At 34.0% G+C, this 17,174-nt stretch overlaps 2 protein-coding genes across 10 annotated transcripts; both read left to right on the top strand.

The window, feature by feature from the left end:
* The first annotated feature begins 2,550 nt into the window (after positions 1-2,550).
* DAR2 (DA1-related protein 2) lies at positions 2,551-9,243 on the top strand. 7 transcript variants are annotated; one of them, XM_020685674.3, is made up of 13 exons: positions 2,551-3,056; positions 3,373-3,536; positions 4,745-4,832; positions 4,926-5,040; positions 5,627-5,747; positions 5,932-6,015; positions 6,610-6,729; positions 6,892-7,104; positions 7,182-7,244; positions 7,360-7,478; positions 8,055-8,113; positions 8,203-8,527; positions 8,917-9,243. In XM_020685674.3, the coding sequence occupies exons 1-12, from the start codon at positions 2,996-2,998 to the stop codon at positions 8,514-8,516; spliced, it is 1,521 nt and encodes a 506-aa protein (XP_020541333.1). In that variant the 5' UTR covers positions 2,551-2,995; the 3' UTR covers positions 8,517-8,527; positions 8,917-9,243. The 7 variants fall into 7 exon arrangements, with proteins under 7 accessions (XP_020541333.1, XP_020541334.1, XP_020541327.1 ...); XM_020685675.3 differs by having other exon boundaries at positions 8,953-9,243; XM_020685668.3 differs by having other exon boundaries at positions 2,552-3,056; positions 8,992-9,243.
* Positions 9,244-10,933: 1,690 nt separating this feature from the next.
* FRS4 (FAR1-related sequence 4) lies at positions 10,934-16,527 on the top strand. 3 transcript variants are annotated; one of them, XM_012233049.4, is made up of 5 exons: positions 10,934-11,186; positions 11,296-11,471; positions 13,377-15,576; positions 15,686-15,739; positions 16,086-16,527. In XM_012233049.4, exons 3-5 carry the CDS (start codon positions 13,531-13,533, stop codon positions 16,233-16,235), a joined length of 2,250 nt encoding a protein of 749 aa, XP_012088439.1. In that variant the 5' UTR covers positions 10,934-11,186; positions 11,296-11,471; positions 13,377-13,530; the 3' UTR covers positions 16,236-16,527. The 3 variants fall into 3 exon arrangements, with proteins under 3 accessions (XP_012088439.1, XP_012088428.1, XP_020540485.1); XM_012233038.4 differs by having other exon boundaries at positions 10,935-11,186; positions 15,683-15,739; XM_020684826.3 differs by having other exon boundaries at positions 10,935-11,186; positions 11,301-11,471; positions 15,683-15,739.
* The last annotated feature ends 647 nt before the right edge of the window (positions 16,528-17,174 follow it).

Consider the following 17,174-nt stretch of genomic DNA (forward strand, 5'->3'; position numbering starts at 1 on the left):
TATATATATATATATATATATTTATGTATATGCTATTATCTATAACAACCGTGAACTGTTTTATTAACATTTTATCCCCTTTTTCTTACATTCTTAATGCTAGTATTAATATTATGTATGTCATTAAATATTATAAATATTAAAAATAGTGTTTTGATTCGAAACTCTGCGTGAAAAGCTGTAGATAAATTAAAAACTATTTATTATTATTTTAACATGAACTATGATATAGACAAGCCCTCACAATCATGAACTATGGAGGAGAGCACTTTCTTGCAAAGCAATCAACTGCCGGCAGATTTGGATACGTGTCCCCATATTAGCGTGTGAGAATTTGTCCTCATCAAGTCCTACAAACCAATGCACAAAAGCAAATAATTCCTTATAAATTACACCATTACATAATAGAGTTATCTTCCTTTCAATTCTACTTTATTTATAGATTCGTATTCAATTACAAATAACTTTAAAACACATGCGAAATAGTCCACGTAATTTTAAAATATTTTATTATATATTTAACTTGTTTTTGGTACAATGTTGAAATTGAAAAAAAAAAAAAATAAAAGAGTATATAAAGAGTTAGTCTATTGTCACTTCATAAGAAATGATAATACTATCTTTTTGAGGAATTCAGGGAGAGCATGAAATATGAAAAGTGAAATTTTTTCGAGAATAGATTAATTATTTATTTGGAATAAATGAATTCTATAAAATTTTATAAATTTATTTATAAATCTAAATTTTTGTGTTTAGTATAAAAAAATAAAAATTTTAATTTTATGAATTCAATTATATGTATCTGAATATAACCAAAATAAATTTTATTCAAAAAGATAGAATTTTCAAATGAATTCTACAAATTTAAGTAATCCAGACCTTTATAACAAAATTATACATCATCATATCCTTCTAAAATTATTATGTCGAGTATTTTTGAAAATAAAAATAAATAAATTTTCAATTTTTAATTTATTCCAAACATGAAAATTTTATTTATGAATAGATATATTTTACATTTTACATTCAGTTATATCAAAGAAAGGCTAAAGATTATAAGCAAGTTATTCCTAAATCAGATTGCTGATTACACTTGTTGCTGAAAGTGATTTTAGGGCCGCAAAAATGCAGTTTATACAGAGAAAGATAGATTCTTGTTGACCTTGCTCTTGAAGCTTGTATATACCCGCTTGCTTACTTGCCCTGTGTGAACTATGTAATGGGTTACTGCTGACTAAATCTACAAGGAACACCCCAACGGTTAAGATTTGAAGTTTTCATCAGAAGATTTCAGGTTTCAATATTAAATGAAGCATATATAGAAAATTGAACTCATTTCAATTTCCACGTTAAAAAAAAAAGGTTTATCACTGTTATCAACGAGACATCTGCATACCATCGTTTTGTCGGGACTTTCCATTTCTCAAATTTTGATAAAAGGTCTGTTTGGTAAAATTAGTTATTTTGATAACTGTTAGCTGTTTTAATAACATTTAGTCGTCAATTATTTGAGTAGTTATTTAACTGTTTAGCTGTTTTAGTAGCGTTTAGTTGTCAATTGTTTGAGTAGTTATTTAACTGTTTAGCTGTTTTAGTAGCGTTTAGTTGTCAATTGTTTGAGTAGTTATTTAACTGTTTAGCTGTTTTTGTAGTATTTAGTTGTCAATTGTTTAAGTAGTTTTTCATGTAACGTTTAAAAACTAAATGTTGTATTAGTTAACTTTTTCACAAAACGCTATTATATTTTCTAAAAGTTAGTCCAAACGCTATGTTATTAACAACTTTTTAAGTAGTGTTTAGCGTTTTAACTGCTTAAAATGTTGTTGCCGAACACACTAAAAAGTAAAAAGATTAATCAAATCATACAATCAACTAATCAAATTGTAATTATAGTTTGTAACGTAAATGGAGTCTTTAACAATTATTAAACAAAATCTATCATTTATTGTATAGCCCAATGCAATGGTCTATTTGGTTTCTTCATAAGAACAAGAAAATTAACTATGTACTAAAATTGTATTTCTTTTCTTAATTTCTTTAAAGCAAATTTTTATTTTTATATTTGTTGAAACAATTATTTAAAAAATCCATTCGATCTATTTATTCCAAAATATTTATAAAAAATTTTGAAATCTTTTTATAATTCGCCAATCCTTTTAATTTTGATATCTAGATTCTAAGGTTGAACCTATATTTTTAATATAATTAAAAAAAGAGACTATTTTTTATTTATTTGAATAAATTATCACATCTTATTTTCCAAAAAGCTAGTTTATTTCAAAAAATATTTCTTTATTTTCATATTTTTTCTTACAAAATTTCAATTATTAGAATTGGAATTAAACAAGAATAAAAACCTTAGACAATCTAGATATACCATATTATGATTGACTTACAAAACAAAGGCCCACCAAAGACTTTTACAATGGTACTATGGTAATTTAAAGGAATGATATGGGCATTTCAAACCCTCAATCGCTTTAGTTTACCCGGCAAAAAATTCTTTTAAAAGAAAAGCCAAAGCCAAAGCCAAAACATAACAGAAGGGAAAAAATTCTCCTCCAGCTCCTATCCACCCCATTCGTGCTCAAAAGGGAAAAGATTTCTCTACGATTCTGAACCGTCCACCGTCACTTCAATATTCTCCGCCTCAGCAAATTCCTTCTCTTCCCCACCATTTTTATCTTTTCGCGATCACTCTTAAAGCTATTTTATTTTTTTTCCTTTTTCTTTTCTTTTCTTTCTCAAGCCAAGAATCTCTTTCTCTTCACTTCCTTTCTCTCTTTCAGATTCTTTTGTTTCCTCACTTTTTAATCAACCATGCCCCTATTGCGTTGTTCCCTCCCTCTTCTCTCTTACCCACTTCACTTTTTTTCATTCTCTTCCTTTCTTCTTTCTCTACCTCTCTCTTTCTGTCGTTTTCATTTCTTCGCGTTTCCTTTGCTTTCATATTCCGGCCAAAATCTATACATACAAATAGCTTCCTTCCATTCTCATGGCTCCTCCATCCTCTTCTTCTTCAGGTGTCAGTCATATCTCTAATCCTTGCATTTATGGTATGATCATTTGCTTTTATTTTGTTTCTTTGTTTTTGTCTCCAACTCGTTTGATAAAATGCTTTTAGAATTTGACTTTTCAATTTGGATAATGGTTTTTTCTTTATTTCTTTATTTGCTTCTTGTTTATTTCTTGTTTTGTTTTTGATATTACAAAGATATGATTTTTAAAATAAGGTCTTTTTGCTATTTTTCTTTTTTTCAAAATCTCTATTTTAGTTATTTATTTGCTTGTTTATTGAGCATTGCTACTATTTGTATTTTGTTTGGGTTGGATTGAGTTGTGGCTTTGTATTTGTACTTTTATGTTAAGCAGGGGACTTTGTTTCTTCCTACGCAGAGAGAAAATCTCGGTTTATGAAATGGCTCAGCAAGCTTTTTAGGGGTGGGCCTAGTAGGGGCGGTGGGGGCGGGGGCCGTCATCCACAGCTTCTTGGGGAGGAAAGCATGGTCAGCTGGCGTCAACCAGCTAGATCTTTGGTAACTTTTTTTTTTTTGGTTTACGTGTTACCTTTTTCTTTGTTACTTTACTGTAAAGTGTTTGTTATCTCATCCTACCCTTGATCTTGATGATATATTCATTTGGTATTTAAGCATTGAAAAAAGTTTTCAGATTCCTCTACAACTTGTCAAATTGAATGGCAAATCTTTTTGTACCAATTGTTTATGATATATTCACAGATATTTGTTCTCTAATTTTAATAATTCTTTATATGCTAGTAGATTTTTTAGTCCCTTTTTTCACCCTCTCTTTTGAAGGGCATGTTATGGTTGCATGAACAAGCTAAGGCCTTTGCTTATATGTTATTGTACAATAGATTCTTTACCAAACCGGAATGCCTATGTATTTGTGCCACGCCAAAAGTTTACTTCATGTGCAAGCCACTTGGTTAATACAAGTCTTTCCTTTATTTACAATATATACACTTTAGGTTAACCATGTAAAAAGTTAGACTGTTGGTTGTCACCTCCACATGCTGAGGAGCCTCGAAAATAGTTTTGTGGCATTTCTAGACTCTTAATTGATAAAGATTATACTCTTTTAACCAAAAAAAAAAAAAAAAGTATGATAATGAGCAATTGAAGCTTGCTATGTCTAATTTTAGCTGATATTCAATGACATTGTTCTGGAATGTCATTGCAATTTATAAAATGTGTTTTAGAGGATAATGCTCTACTCATTGTGCTTAAATAGTATACCAAAAAATTGGATATATTTATGGCACTCTCATGGAGTACATGGTTTATTTATCTGACACAAATTAATCATCTTTTGTTTAGATTTTTATTTTTTGTGGAGTGAAGGGTAATAAAAGAGCTGAGCCAAGAGCTTAAGGTTAGCTCGACAAAGGTATACTTGAGTTTGAACTCGATTTGAGTTTGAAAACTAAGTTGGAGCTTTGGTTTGTATATAATTTATAATTAAGAAAGAACTTTTTTGCCCCTTTGTAGACTCAAACTCGGCTAGTTTATTAAAATGAGCCCAAGCCTGTTTTATCGAATGATCTTTCTTTAGCCTACATACCGGGGGGGTGGCTCGAGTGCCTGACTGTGTAAATAGAGCAGAAACATGGAGAAAACGAAGAAATCTAATTCATAGTTGTCATACAATTGCACTATTGAAACCGCATATTTCTAGCTTAAAAAATATCATTAATAACCATAATTACCTCTTCCATCGTCATTAGGATGAGCACTCTAGACCTAATAAGGAGAAGGAGGAATCAGACCATCCAGTTTCGCTTTCCCTAGCAGAAGATTGGAGAAGACCACCAGGTTTTGAGTTTTTATCCCTGTCAAGCTCATATATTTTTAAACTTGCACTATGTGTTGTATTTGGACTTGTGATGAACATTTACCCTTTTCCAGGATATAGATTGCCAACAGATTATGATGATGAACTAGCTAGGGCACTTCACAGTAGCCTCAACCCATCTGGATATCCTCCTTATGCTCCTCCACAATATTATCACCGGGACTATAGGTAAGAATTTAAATCATCGCTGCATGTGTGGCTCCGATCAGGAAAAACATTTCCTTGGAATAATCTTTTTCTAGCAGGGTTGATATAGCTGAGAGGGGGGTTGGTCTCTTATAGTACCATTTATATGAGTTTGCTAGCATGTTAACGATCCTTCTCGGTCTATCAGTATTAATAGCAATGCGTGATCAAGGCTAAGTCCTTGATTCATACATATTAGTTATATGCATAAGAATTTTGCCGGAATATGAGGATTTGCTCAATGTTAGTCAATAGTTACATGCTTTGGAGTTTGGATGAAGTTTAAATTTGCAAACATGACGTAGTTGCAATTTTTTCAAGAATGATCGTTGGCAATTAACATACTATTACTAGGTAAGATATTTTAGGAAATTCCAATAAACAATATGGAACATTTTATTTCTCTGCTTGGCATGCCACTGCAAAAAAAAAAAAAAAAAAAAAAAAAAAAGAAAAAAAATGCTTGTAAAAAGAAGATGAGAAAAACAATCACCCATCAGTGTACGATTTTTTATTATTCCAACCTTGGAATTTGTTGGTTATGAATGCTTCTGCCTGTAACTTGCAGGATATGTGGTGGCTGCCATCGTGACATTGGTTTTGGAAATTATTTGGGATGCATGGGACAATTTTTTCATCCAGAGTGCTTTCGATGTTCTTCCTGTGGTTATCCAATTACTGAGCATGAGGTAGTTTCTTCCTCTCAGTTTCGCCAGTATCTTACTTATCAATTTTATTTTATCATGTTGGTCACTCCATCAATCGACTCTATCTTTTAAAAAATTGACATCAAATTAAGCATGTCCAATTAATGATATCAGACGTTTGTTTCATCTAGTTCTTAACTCAATTTTCTTTTTCTGTTGATCCAAGTTTTCTTTGTCAGGTAGGGATCCTTATCACAAGTCCTGTTTCAAAGAGTTGACTCATCCGAAATGTGAAGTCTGCCATGAATTTGTAAGGAAAAAGATTTACTTCTGTCCATTTTCATTTTATTGTTGCTGTTGTTTCTTTTCAATTAAGACAACATGGTAGCCTTCTGATTCATATGGAACACATGAAGTCTGTTCTTTCTTGTACTAGCATGCAATCAGAAACTGAACACTGGGGCCTATCCATTAAAATTGGCTCTCTTCTACCTGATTGATACTTATGAATAGAATTTTGCCCAAAGTTCTCAACATAATTTTGAATCAAATGAAAATTTTGAATCAAGTTTCTGATTTTACATATATTTTCAACAGATTTACAGAAGTAGGATCCTCTCTGTAAGCTGATAATTAAAATGATTAATTGATTGGCTTGATATCACATAAATTGTGCAGTGTGTTTGTACTTGACCTGAAACTGGAAGCGTTTCTGCTGACGATATAATATGCCAGCTTAATAACTGGTCTTAGAAATATCTCAGTTTATAAGTAGAGAGCATGGGAATCACTTGTTCAACTTTAAGCCATTATTGTAGGCATGATTCAAATGCTACCTGTCTATAAGTAGAGAGCATGGATTTTAACTGCCTTGTATTAATGTCACTGCTTTACAAATTTTCAGATCCCAACAAATGAAGCAGGTTTGATCGAGTATAGGTGCCATCCATTTTGGTCCCAGAAATACTGTCCATCGCACGAGCATGATGACACAGCGCGATGCTGTAGTTGTGAACGCCTGGAGGTATTTCCCTTAGCTATGACAATAAATTTTCTGGTCCAATAGAGTCATCTCCTAATGTTCTTTAGAGAATCCAACACTTTCAGATGCAAATCAATTTCTTTTACTCATAGTGGTTGTTGTTGATTATTTCCTTTTCTTCTCTATTGTATTTTTCTCCTGAAGTCCTGGGATGCAAGATACTATTCTTTGGGAGACGGACGGAGCTTATGCTTGGAATGCATGCAATATGCTATTATGGACACTGGTGACTGCCAACCCCTTTATCATGCCATCAGGGACTACTATGAAGGAATGAATATGAGATTAGATCAGCAAATTCCGATGCTTCTGGTTGAAAGACAAGCACTTAATGAAGCTATCATTGGAGAGAAAAATGTAATAACTGATATCTTGCTCTATTATAGGCTAGTGCTTCATGTAACTGCTCTAATTTCAGCTATGGTTCTTTCCAGGGATTCCATCACATGCCCGAGACAAGGGGTCTATGTCTTTCAGAGGAGCAGACGGTTACCAGTGTATGATTCTGGACTCTGCTATTTGATATCGTCTTATTAACCTGATGGTTTATGATTGAGGAATCAAATTGATCACGTTTTGCTTCCGCTGTCTTTTCTCTTTGATTGCATCCAGATACAAAGGAGACCAAAAATTGGAGGTCACCGACTAGTTGGAATTAAAACACAACCACAAAAGCTGACTAGGAAAAGTTGCGAGGTTACAGCTATCCTTGTACTTTATGGTCTTCCCAGGTAACAGGCAGTGGCAATTTTCACTTCTATTCTCTTAATTTTGTTGTCTAGTGACAGGAGTCTTGCATCTGGCTGAGCCGATAGGTCACAGGTTCCTTTCTGTTAAAAAAAAATGTTGTGATTCTTGAAGAAATATCGAACACCTGTATGGTCCAGACAGAAAAAAAAAAGTCGTTTCTAAATCTGGTTATTTGAAAGATGACTGCTAATTAGAATGAAGTTACAGAAACAAATTTTCCTGTTTATTTGTTTTTATTTTATTTGTGGAATTTAGGGTGCATGAAAGAATTCCTACATTATTCTCCGATTTCAAGGAAATCAGCCAATGAGTTATACATAATTTTATCTGTCTAAATAGAAGATGCACTACCTCCTACATGTTGAACTTTTTTTCAATGTATCATTCATGTTCTTGCAGAAAATCCTGTTAATTGATGTTCTAGTTGAAGGCAGGCTACTCATGCATAATCTGATTTGTCTTTTCCTTGCTAAGATCTCAACCAATTCTCTAACATGTCGAACTCTGTTTTTCTACTTTTGGAAAATTCTATTTATTGATTTTCCTGTTGGACACAGATTATTAACAGGTGCTATTCTTGCCCACGAGTTGATGCATGGCTGGTTACGCCTCAAAGGTAGAATAGATGTCAATCTGAAAGTTCTCCTTGGAAACCTTTTATGAAGTTAACTACTTATTTTCTTCACTACCCTCCATATAATGCAGGTTACCGTAATCTTAATCCTGAGGTAGAGGAAGGTATCTGTCAAGTGTTGTCGTACATGTGGCTTGAATCAGAAGTATTGCCATCTAAAGGCATGGCATCTACATCAGCAGCATCCTCTTCATCTTTCTCTTCAAAAAAAGGAGGGAAGTCCAATGTTGAAAATAAACTCGGTGAGTTTTTCATGCATCAAATTGCCAATGATGCCTCGCCCGCTTATGGAGGAGGATTCAGGGCTGCAAATGCTGCTGTCAACAAGTACGGTTTACGTTCGACTTTGGAACATATTCGACTGACCGGCCATTTCCCATTGTAATACTAGCAAAGGTTACACGTTACTTCATCTCATTTCTTACATGTTTTTGCTCCTCCAAAGGGTTGAGCTCGTGCGGAAGTTTGGACAGGTCCCCTTTAAATTTTGTTTGGGGTCTTATATGATACATGTCCAAAAATGACTCTTCAAAGTTCAATAATGCATTGATTATGTCCTATTACTATTATTATTTAGTTATTGAGAGAAATTATTATAGTTCAGTTATGTGCATAACTTAAATATCTGTCAATAGTTAAAATATGTATTTACCAAATTCAAAATCATCTTGATGCTGAAGCTAATTCACCAATTTTTACTTCAATTTAAAAATTTTTGTGCACATTTAATTTACAGTGCTTCTTATATCATTCTGAATAATCTGATCTGATTCTTTTATATTAAGACTTGGAAGGTGGTGTCATCTCTTTCTTTCTGCTAGGCCATTGTCAAGATTATATGTAGAAATTGCTACTTACAGGATCTGCTCAAAAACTGGAAATAAAAAAGTTGGACAGCGTTTAAATCTGCAGCTGACATAGAAGCAGAACTGCCACAAATCTGAAGAATGCCCATGGTGGCTACCGCCTTTTGCAAATTTATGTTTCTTCAGTATTTGAGAGATTCTTTCAACTTAATTCTGTTTTATTTGCCCAAAACGATTGGCAGTGTTTTATAGATGGACCACGTTTCCCATTTCTGGTGAATTAAACGACAATGTCATGATGCTTAACACTAGCAATTCTTTTGATAGACGAACCATATTAACTCAAAACTGCTGGTCCTTTAGTTTTTGGTAAATGACGTAGTTTTGCAAATAAAACGGCAATTTTCATGATAAAAGTAAAACTATGCCCGTCGTTCAGTATATTTTTATTTGCTCGTCGTTCTTTTATTCTACGTCAAGACACTGGGCTATCAGAAGCCCATAAGAGACATAAATAGCCCAAGTCCTCACAAGCCCTAAAGCCATTTTAGATTAAGATTCGAGCCGATTAAATTTTTGTGAATCGTAATTTAGTTTTATCTTTCTTGTCTGCTAAATATATATTTAAAATTTGATTTCAGTAAACTAAGGTGATAAATTAATTATTATGTCAAAAGAAAGTGAGAAATTAAATAATAATTTAATAAGGAATGTGATAGATAAAATAATTGAATATAATTATTTCGAAATAATAAATAAATAAATAGTTTAATAAAATTAAAATTTTAAGATCTAGCTAACAAATAATAGAGATAAATCGTAATTAGATTTATAACCAAATTTAAAGAAATAAATAATTATTTAATCAATTTTTGTTATCCTTAAAAGAAAAAAGAAAAATAATTAATTTGTATCTAAGGTATGACCAAACTAACTAAATCATTTCTGTAGTTTGATAATATTAATTAATGGTCCCCGAAGTTTAACTCCGTTAAACAATTTAGTCCGTCCACTTTCTCTGTATCTTGCCGTTAAAACCATTGAAAAAGTAAGAGAGATGAGAGATAATTAATCTAAAATGACAGTAATTTGCCTTCAACCTAAACTATCTTTTTGCCCCTTCTTGCAAATAACAGAGCAACGGCTCCTCAGTGAGGAAGCCCACCATAGCCATTAGTTATTCAGTTGAAATTGGCTTCTTTCTCACATCTGTCAATTCTACTCTCTTTCTGGTATTGCCATTCAAAGTCAAGTTGAGTTTATGCTTAAGTTAAAAAATAGGGTGATAGGTGAAATAATGTTTTGATGGTAATGATGATGGAGATGGAATAAAAAAGATTGCTGAGTTTTATAGAAATTTTCTTGATTTTTCTTTAATCTTCGTCTTTCTTAACTTTTATTGTTTTCTCTCCCTTGATTGATTATTTTTCATCATAAGTTCTCTTAATTCTACAATTTTGCATTGTTGTTGGATCTCTACTTTTGAAGATTCAAAATACGTTTCATGGTAATATTTCATTGTGTTTATAATAATTATGTCTGAAACATTAATTAGGCATCCATCTGTAGTAAATATTTTGATTTGAATATATGAATCTTTTGATGAATTATAGTTGACACACAATATGTTTAATGAAATATCTTCTAGAGATTTAATTTCTTATAACTCTTTAAAATGTTAATAAATGACGACTAAGGAGAAAGAGATAGAGATGGAGAGAGATGATTGTTTGATTGTTTGGGAGAAAGAGATAGATAAGATTGTTTGCTATTTTGTAAAAATGGAGGAAGATATAAATACAGTTATTTTAGTATTTTCATTGCTAACTGTTAGGGTATTTTTGTCATTTCTGTAATTTTAAGGCAAATTTTGATTAATTGAAAAATCAATTAGTTTAACAGAAATAAATTTTAAAAACCATTAATTAATATTATCAAACTGTAATAATGAATTAGTTAATCTGTGAGGATTATATAATTATTTTCCCAAAGAAAAATGTGAAAAAAAAGGAATTCTTATTTCAGTCGATTCGATATTAATTTCTCCATTTCCAGTTATTTATTATTCGATGCACGTGCGCCGGGTGCTTTGTTGAATTCACCGGCGAGGGCTTTCTTGGAGAGGAAAGGAGAAAGAAGCGACGGAACGTCAGAGGTACAAGGCAGAGACAGTAATTGGTCCAAACTCCGTTCAATCATAGCCTGGCGGACCCGCCAATCTTAGCGTCACGCCGGGAACCAAGATACCGGTAATAAAAAGCCTTTGAAATCTTTTCCTGTGATCCCTTCTTCGTCGAGTCAATAACTGTTCTTTTGAGTTCGCCTAACGTTAAACATTACCTCCTCTGAAATTGCTAGAAAAGCTAAGGAACTCAGATCGGGAAGTTATTACCTGAGAAAAGTAGCCTTTTGATAGTGGTATTCTAAAGCTCAATAGTCACTCAGGAGATTGCCGGAGCAGGGAGAACTTCCGCTACTGCTCGTTCATAGCATACACGGTCCAACGAGCTGCGGTAAACTTTTCGGCTCAGCAGGTGAAGTCCTTGATTTTTTAATTGTTATTATTTTATTTTTAGATTTTTTTTTTCTCTTTATCACTGCATTACATACTCACAGCCCTCTCTGTTGGCTGGCAATAGGGTTCTTGGTCGTTTTGTCTGTAAAAAAAATGCTCGAAACAAAATATAATGACTTTCATGCTTAGTCTTATTGAATTTTGTTACAGTTATGGTCTTGTTTGAGTAGAAGGTGCTGTTGTGTTTGAATCCAATTTGTTGAAGTAAAGTTGGTCAATCTGTTATGGTATATGCCCGTAGTTTTCTGTTATTGGCGTTTTATTTTGGTCTCTTTGAGATGGGTATGTTCATGATATCCTGTCAATCTAATCAGGTCAAAAATGCCTCTTTTAGGAATCTGATAAGATACACGTGATCTCTTTTATGTGGAGATTTTATGTTAATTAATGGCCATTTCTGTTAGTTGTTTGGTTTAATGTGGAGTTTAGTTAAGAATTAACTTGAACGCCAGTTGCTTATGCTTGATGAAAGAGAAATTTGGACTTTGGAGACGCATTTATAATCTCTCTCTTGTGGCTTTGTGTTTGTATAATTTGTCAGTCTCAGTGCTTGGATTGGCGGGTTTTGCATCAGCACCATTAGAAAGAATGACACGTGTAGATAAGCGTGATAGCCAAAACCACCAGAATGCATTTAGCCAGCCTTCTGATTCAACATTTTAAAGAATTTTCTATGCTGCTATTAACCCATATTGGATGTAGCCTATCTCAATTGAATAAGTTATTCCCATCATTTAACTAACTTAATCTCCAATTATTCAATTTGCACCAAGTTGCACATAGCTTTGCACTAATATAATTAAGCCCATAAATTTTTATACTGCAATAAACCTCATCTTCTCTAAATTTATGTGAAGAAAACAAAAATTAAAGGAAAAGGAAAAGAAGCTGGTGATTGGTGATCATCGCAAGTAGCAACAAGCTCAGAGTAATTAAAGCTCAACAAGACTATTACTTGAAAAGTTCCTCCAATATAATTAGAATCAGAGTAGCAATTGAGTTGCAGAGAATCAAAATTAGATTTTGAGAGAAAGAGGGGTTTGCTGGCACGAGATTCTTCTGTTTCACTCTAGTGTTTTCATATGTGGAGAAGGGGAAATGAAGGAATGTGAAATTTTTTAACATATTGTTCTATGCTTCAACAGAAAAATAAGTTCTTATGTTGGTGGTTTGTGGAGAAAATTGCAGTGTTTTCTATGTTTGAGAAGTGAACGACACTTTGAGAGACCTAATGTGTAGAAAGGCAAGCAACTGCCTACTACATATATTTATCCTGCTTCACAACAACATTTCAATAATGTTTCTCCTGTTATAAAAGTTTTCCTTTCCCCTTTCATTTATTCATTCTTTTCATTTTTCCTCTTTCTTGTCCTTAATAATTAAAGTTGCTATTATATTCAACGGCATATTCTTAACATCTAAGAGCTCAGAAGCCAAGCTCAACCAAGGATCTTAGCAGGTCTTATTGTTGGTAAAGCCCATCCTATGGTCTGGCTCACTCCTGCCCCTTATTAGATTTATGCTGTAATATGTTCAAATGGTTAGATTTGATAGTAATTCTGTGAATGGTCGGGTGAGGGTTTTGTTTGGGTAAGAGGCTATAGGTGTTCCCAAATAAAATTGAACAGGACATTTATAAACTTACCCAACTTTCATCTCTAGGTTTGCGTTCAAGTTGTCTATGTAATCACCAAGGTCTAAATTGGTCACTTATTTCTTTGGGATTTTATGAGGTATTTTCTTTTTTCTAGAAAAGAAATTTTTTGAGTTTGAGATTAAGGTTGCTGAGTTCAATAATAAGATGACTTATTAACTGTAGTTTGCTTTAATATGGTTTTTCCTATCTTTGATGCTTTTGTTTTAGGCACTGTGGAAATGGAGTTGTTGAGACAAATGTTTGCATTGCCTCTAGCTGAGGGAATTTTGAAAAAAGACTGTTGCATATCTTGTGAAGGACTGTAGACTTCAACCCGCTGCAGTTTTTGGACGCAGGGGATCTTAATAGTTCCTCTACAGTTATGGATTCTTGTGTTGTCACAGGTGGAACAATTTTAGAACCTCGTGATGATATGGAATTTGACTCGCATGAAGCTGCTTATTCGTTTTATAAAGAATATGCCAAGTCTGTGGGGTTTGGTACTGCCAAATTGAGCAGCCGGAGGTCAAGGGCATCAAGGGAGTTTATTGATGCTAAATTCTCATGTATAAGATATGGAAATAAACAGCAGTCTGATGATGCCATTAATCCACGACCTTCTCCAAAAATTGGCTGCAAAGCAAGCATGCATGTGAAGAGAAGATCTAATGGGAAATGGTATATCTATAGTTTTGTGAAGGAACATAATCATGAGCTCCTACCAGCACAGGTGCACTTCTTTCGAAGCCACCGGAACATTGATCCCCTTAAGAATGATGCTAGAATACGAAGACGAAAGAATTTGACTGCAGTGTCCAAACTGTTTGGTGCCTATCAAAATGTAGATTGTCTGGAAGGTTATATGAGAAATCAGCATGATAAGGGGCGAAATTTGGTTCTAGAAGCAGGAGATGCTCAAATACTACTGGAGTTTTTTATGCATATGCAGGAACAGAACCCAAAGTTCTTCTATGCTGTCGATTTGAATGAAGAACATAGGTTGAGAAACTTGTTCTGGGTTGATGCAAAAGGTATGGAAGACTACAACAACTTTGGTGATGTAGTTTGTTTTGACACTACATACTTCACAAACAAGTATAAAATCCCTTTGGTTCTCTTTATTGGAGTGAACCATCATATTCAACCCACATTGCTTGGTTCTGCATTGATTGCAGATGAGACAGTTTATACTTTTGTTTGGCTAATGCAAACATGGTTTATGGCAATGGGGGAGCAAGCTCCACGAGTGATACTGACTGATCAAAACAATGCCATAAAAGCAGCTATTGCTGCTGTCTTTCCACAAACACGTCATTGTTTTTGCTTGTGGCACATATTGGAGAAGATCCCTCGACAGCTCGAGTATTTGAACCCATGGCATGATAATTTTATGGTAAAATTTAACAAGTGTATTTTCAAATCATGGACAGAGGAACAGTTTGAAAAGAGATGGTGGAAATTACTTGATAAATTTAATCTTAGAGAGGTTGAATGGGTTCAATCATTGTATGAAGATCGCAAGTATTGGGTGCCAACTTTCTTGCGAGATGTATCCTTTGCTGGTTTGTGTACTGTATTGCGGTCTGAAAGTGTGAATTCTTCGTTCGACAAATATGTTCATTGGGAAACTTCAATGAGAGACTTTATAGAGCAATACAAATTGATTCTTGAAGATAGGTATGAAGAGGAAGCCAAAGCAGATTTTGATGCGTGGCATGAAACACCTGAGCTAAAGTCTCCATCACCTTTTGAGAAACAAATGTCACTTGTGTACACACATCAAATTTTCAGGAAATTCCAATTTGAAGTGTTGGGAGCAGCAGCTTGTCATCTTAAGAAAGAAGAAAGTGAAGATGAAACTATCACAACTTATTCCGTCAAGGACTTTGAAGATAATCAAAATTATGTGGTGGAGTGGAATGAATCAAAATCTGAAATATGCTGTTTGTGCCGTTCATTTGAATACAAAGGTTACCTCTGCAGGCATGCTATTGTTGTTCTTCAAATGTCTGGTGTATTCAGAATTCCACCTAAATATGTATTGCAACGGTGGACAAATGCTGCTTTGAGCAGGCATCCCATTAGTGAAAGACTGGATGAGGTGCAAACTAAGGTCCGTCGTTACAATGATTTATGTCGACGAGCAATAATTTTAGGTGAAGAGGGTTCACTTTCTGAAGAGAGTTACAATATTGCATTGACCGCCATAAAAGAAGCTTTAAGGCAGTGTGCAAGTCTGAATAACACTGTTGAGAATGGTGTTGGTCATACTGCCTTAGTTAGCATTGAGGATGAGAATCAGTGCAGTACTTATTCAAAAGATGTAGTACCAGATCCTCACTTGACTAGTGCAAACAAGGCCCCTAGGAGAGTTGAAGCTGGAAAGGAGAAGGAGAACAATGAAAATAACACATTCAGAAAAGGAAAGGTTAGTTTGTTTTGGTGGCTGATATGAACTTTGCTTTCTCAAATGCTATTAGAACTGTTTCTATCTATGAATGGTGTTGTTAATACAATTTGCTTAATGCGTGCAGCAGGTATCTCAGCCAGGTGCCAGTAGCATTGGGGTGCAGGATGGCTTCCACTTAGTGGTTTGTGTTTGTGATGCTCACGTTTAATTCCATTTTAATTGAGGACCTCCGATTATTATTCTGGTTTAATTTTAATGCAATTTAATAGTCATCACATTGAATCTTATAAAGAATTTTGAATCTTGGCCCCACTCTGAGTACCTTTTATCGCCAGGCTCAGGCACTGGTTTAAGAAAGCAGCTCGCTGGAATATGTGGACATTAAGTAATTTTACATTTTTATCTTTGTTTTATTCTTTCATGCATGTATAACCCACTGTTCAGATATACTAGCCGTTGTCATCAATCGTAAGGTTTAGTTGCAATGGCATGTGTGCTTATTTGTTTCTTCCTAATTCTGTTGGCAGGAGATATGCGACCTAGGTCCAACACAAGCACATAATGTGGTGCCAACACAGTTACAGCATGTGGTGCCAACGGTGTTTCACAGTATGACATCTACACAGTTTCATAATATGGCTCCATCTCATTTGCCTGAGACTCGACTTCCTCGGTAGTATGCTCTTGTATTCACTTGTAAAAATTCTGTAAAACATCCACAGCTACAGGTCTATAGGAAAAGAATCTCTAACCGTTTTGCAGGTACAAACACTGGTCCATATTATGACATATCTGTTGTGCAGTTGGCAAAAAGTTTTGTTTATCATGCTGAGCTGAAGTTGGAGAGGTAGGCTAGATTGGCATGAACTTGTGCATAAAGTAGTCATGTATACACGATCTATCTGTAAATGTTATGCAATTTATCAGGCACGCCATTACATGATGCAATTGTAAAACCTTTTAGCTTAATTTTCCTTGGTGAGTGGAATCTTTTGATCGGCGAGGTTACTCTTGCATTTTTAGTACCTGTAGAATTTTTCCTTCAGAAAATGCACAACCAACCACTCAAATGACAAATCAAGCGTGCTGTGTTGTTGATCCTGATTCAACTGGTTATTGCAAAATAAAGGAACTTGACAAACTGAAATTAAAATGGGATCTTCGTAAAATGGATCATTATGAGCATTATGACGAATTTGATTGCGAAGTCCAGTGGCAAAAAGAAGGGGATTTATTAACTCGTTTATTTAGTCTGAATTGGTGAAATGATGGAATGTATATAAATTATTCTAACAGGCTCTGGAAGGAATGCAGAGCCTGAAAGTGAAAACGATGGAATCTATAAAATTCAGTTGTGTTCATCCTCCGTCTTCACATCCACTTGAGATGCTGAAAGTGATTGCTTATTCTTTGGAAAACGCTTACTGCCAGTTTGCGCTTAAAAACCAATAAGTAATAACAACAGTAAAAGAAAAAGCAGAATTCAATTTACCTTGGTACTTAAAATGAATGGCCAGACTATTGCAACCATATGGTAGAACTCCAATGGTAGTCATAGAATAAACAAATGTATTCACTTCACTTTCAAAACAACAATAAGTTAATACACAAATCAG

The sequence above is a fragment of the Jatropha curcas genome, chromosome 6, assembly GCF_041381405.1.
Source record: "Jatropha curcas cultivar XTBG-Jc1 chromosome 6, XTBG_Jcur_1.0, whole genome shotgun sequence".
Classification (NCBI taxonomy): domain Eukaryota; kingdom Viridiplantae; phylum Streptophyta; class Magnoliopsida; order Malpighiales; family Euphorbiaceae; genus Jatropha; species Jatropha curcas.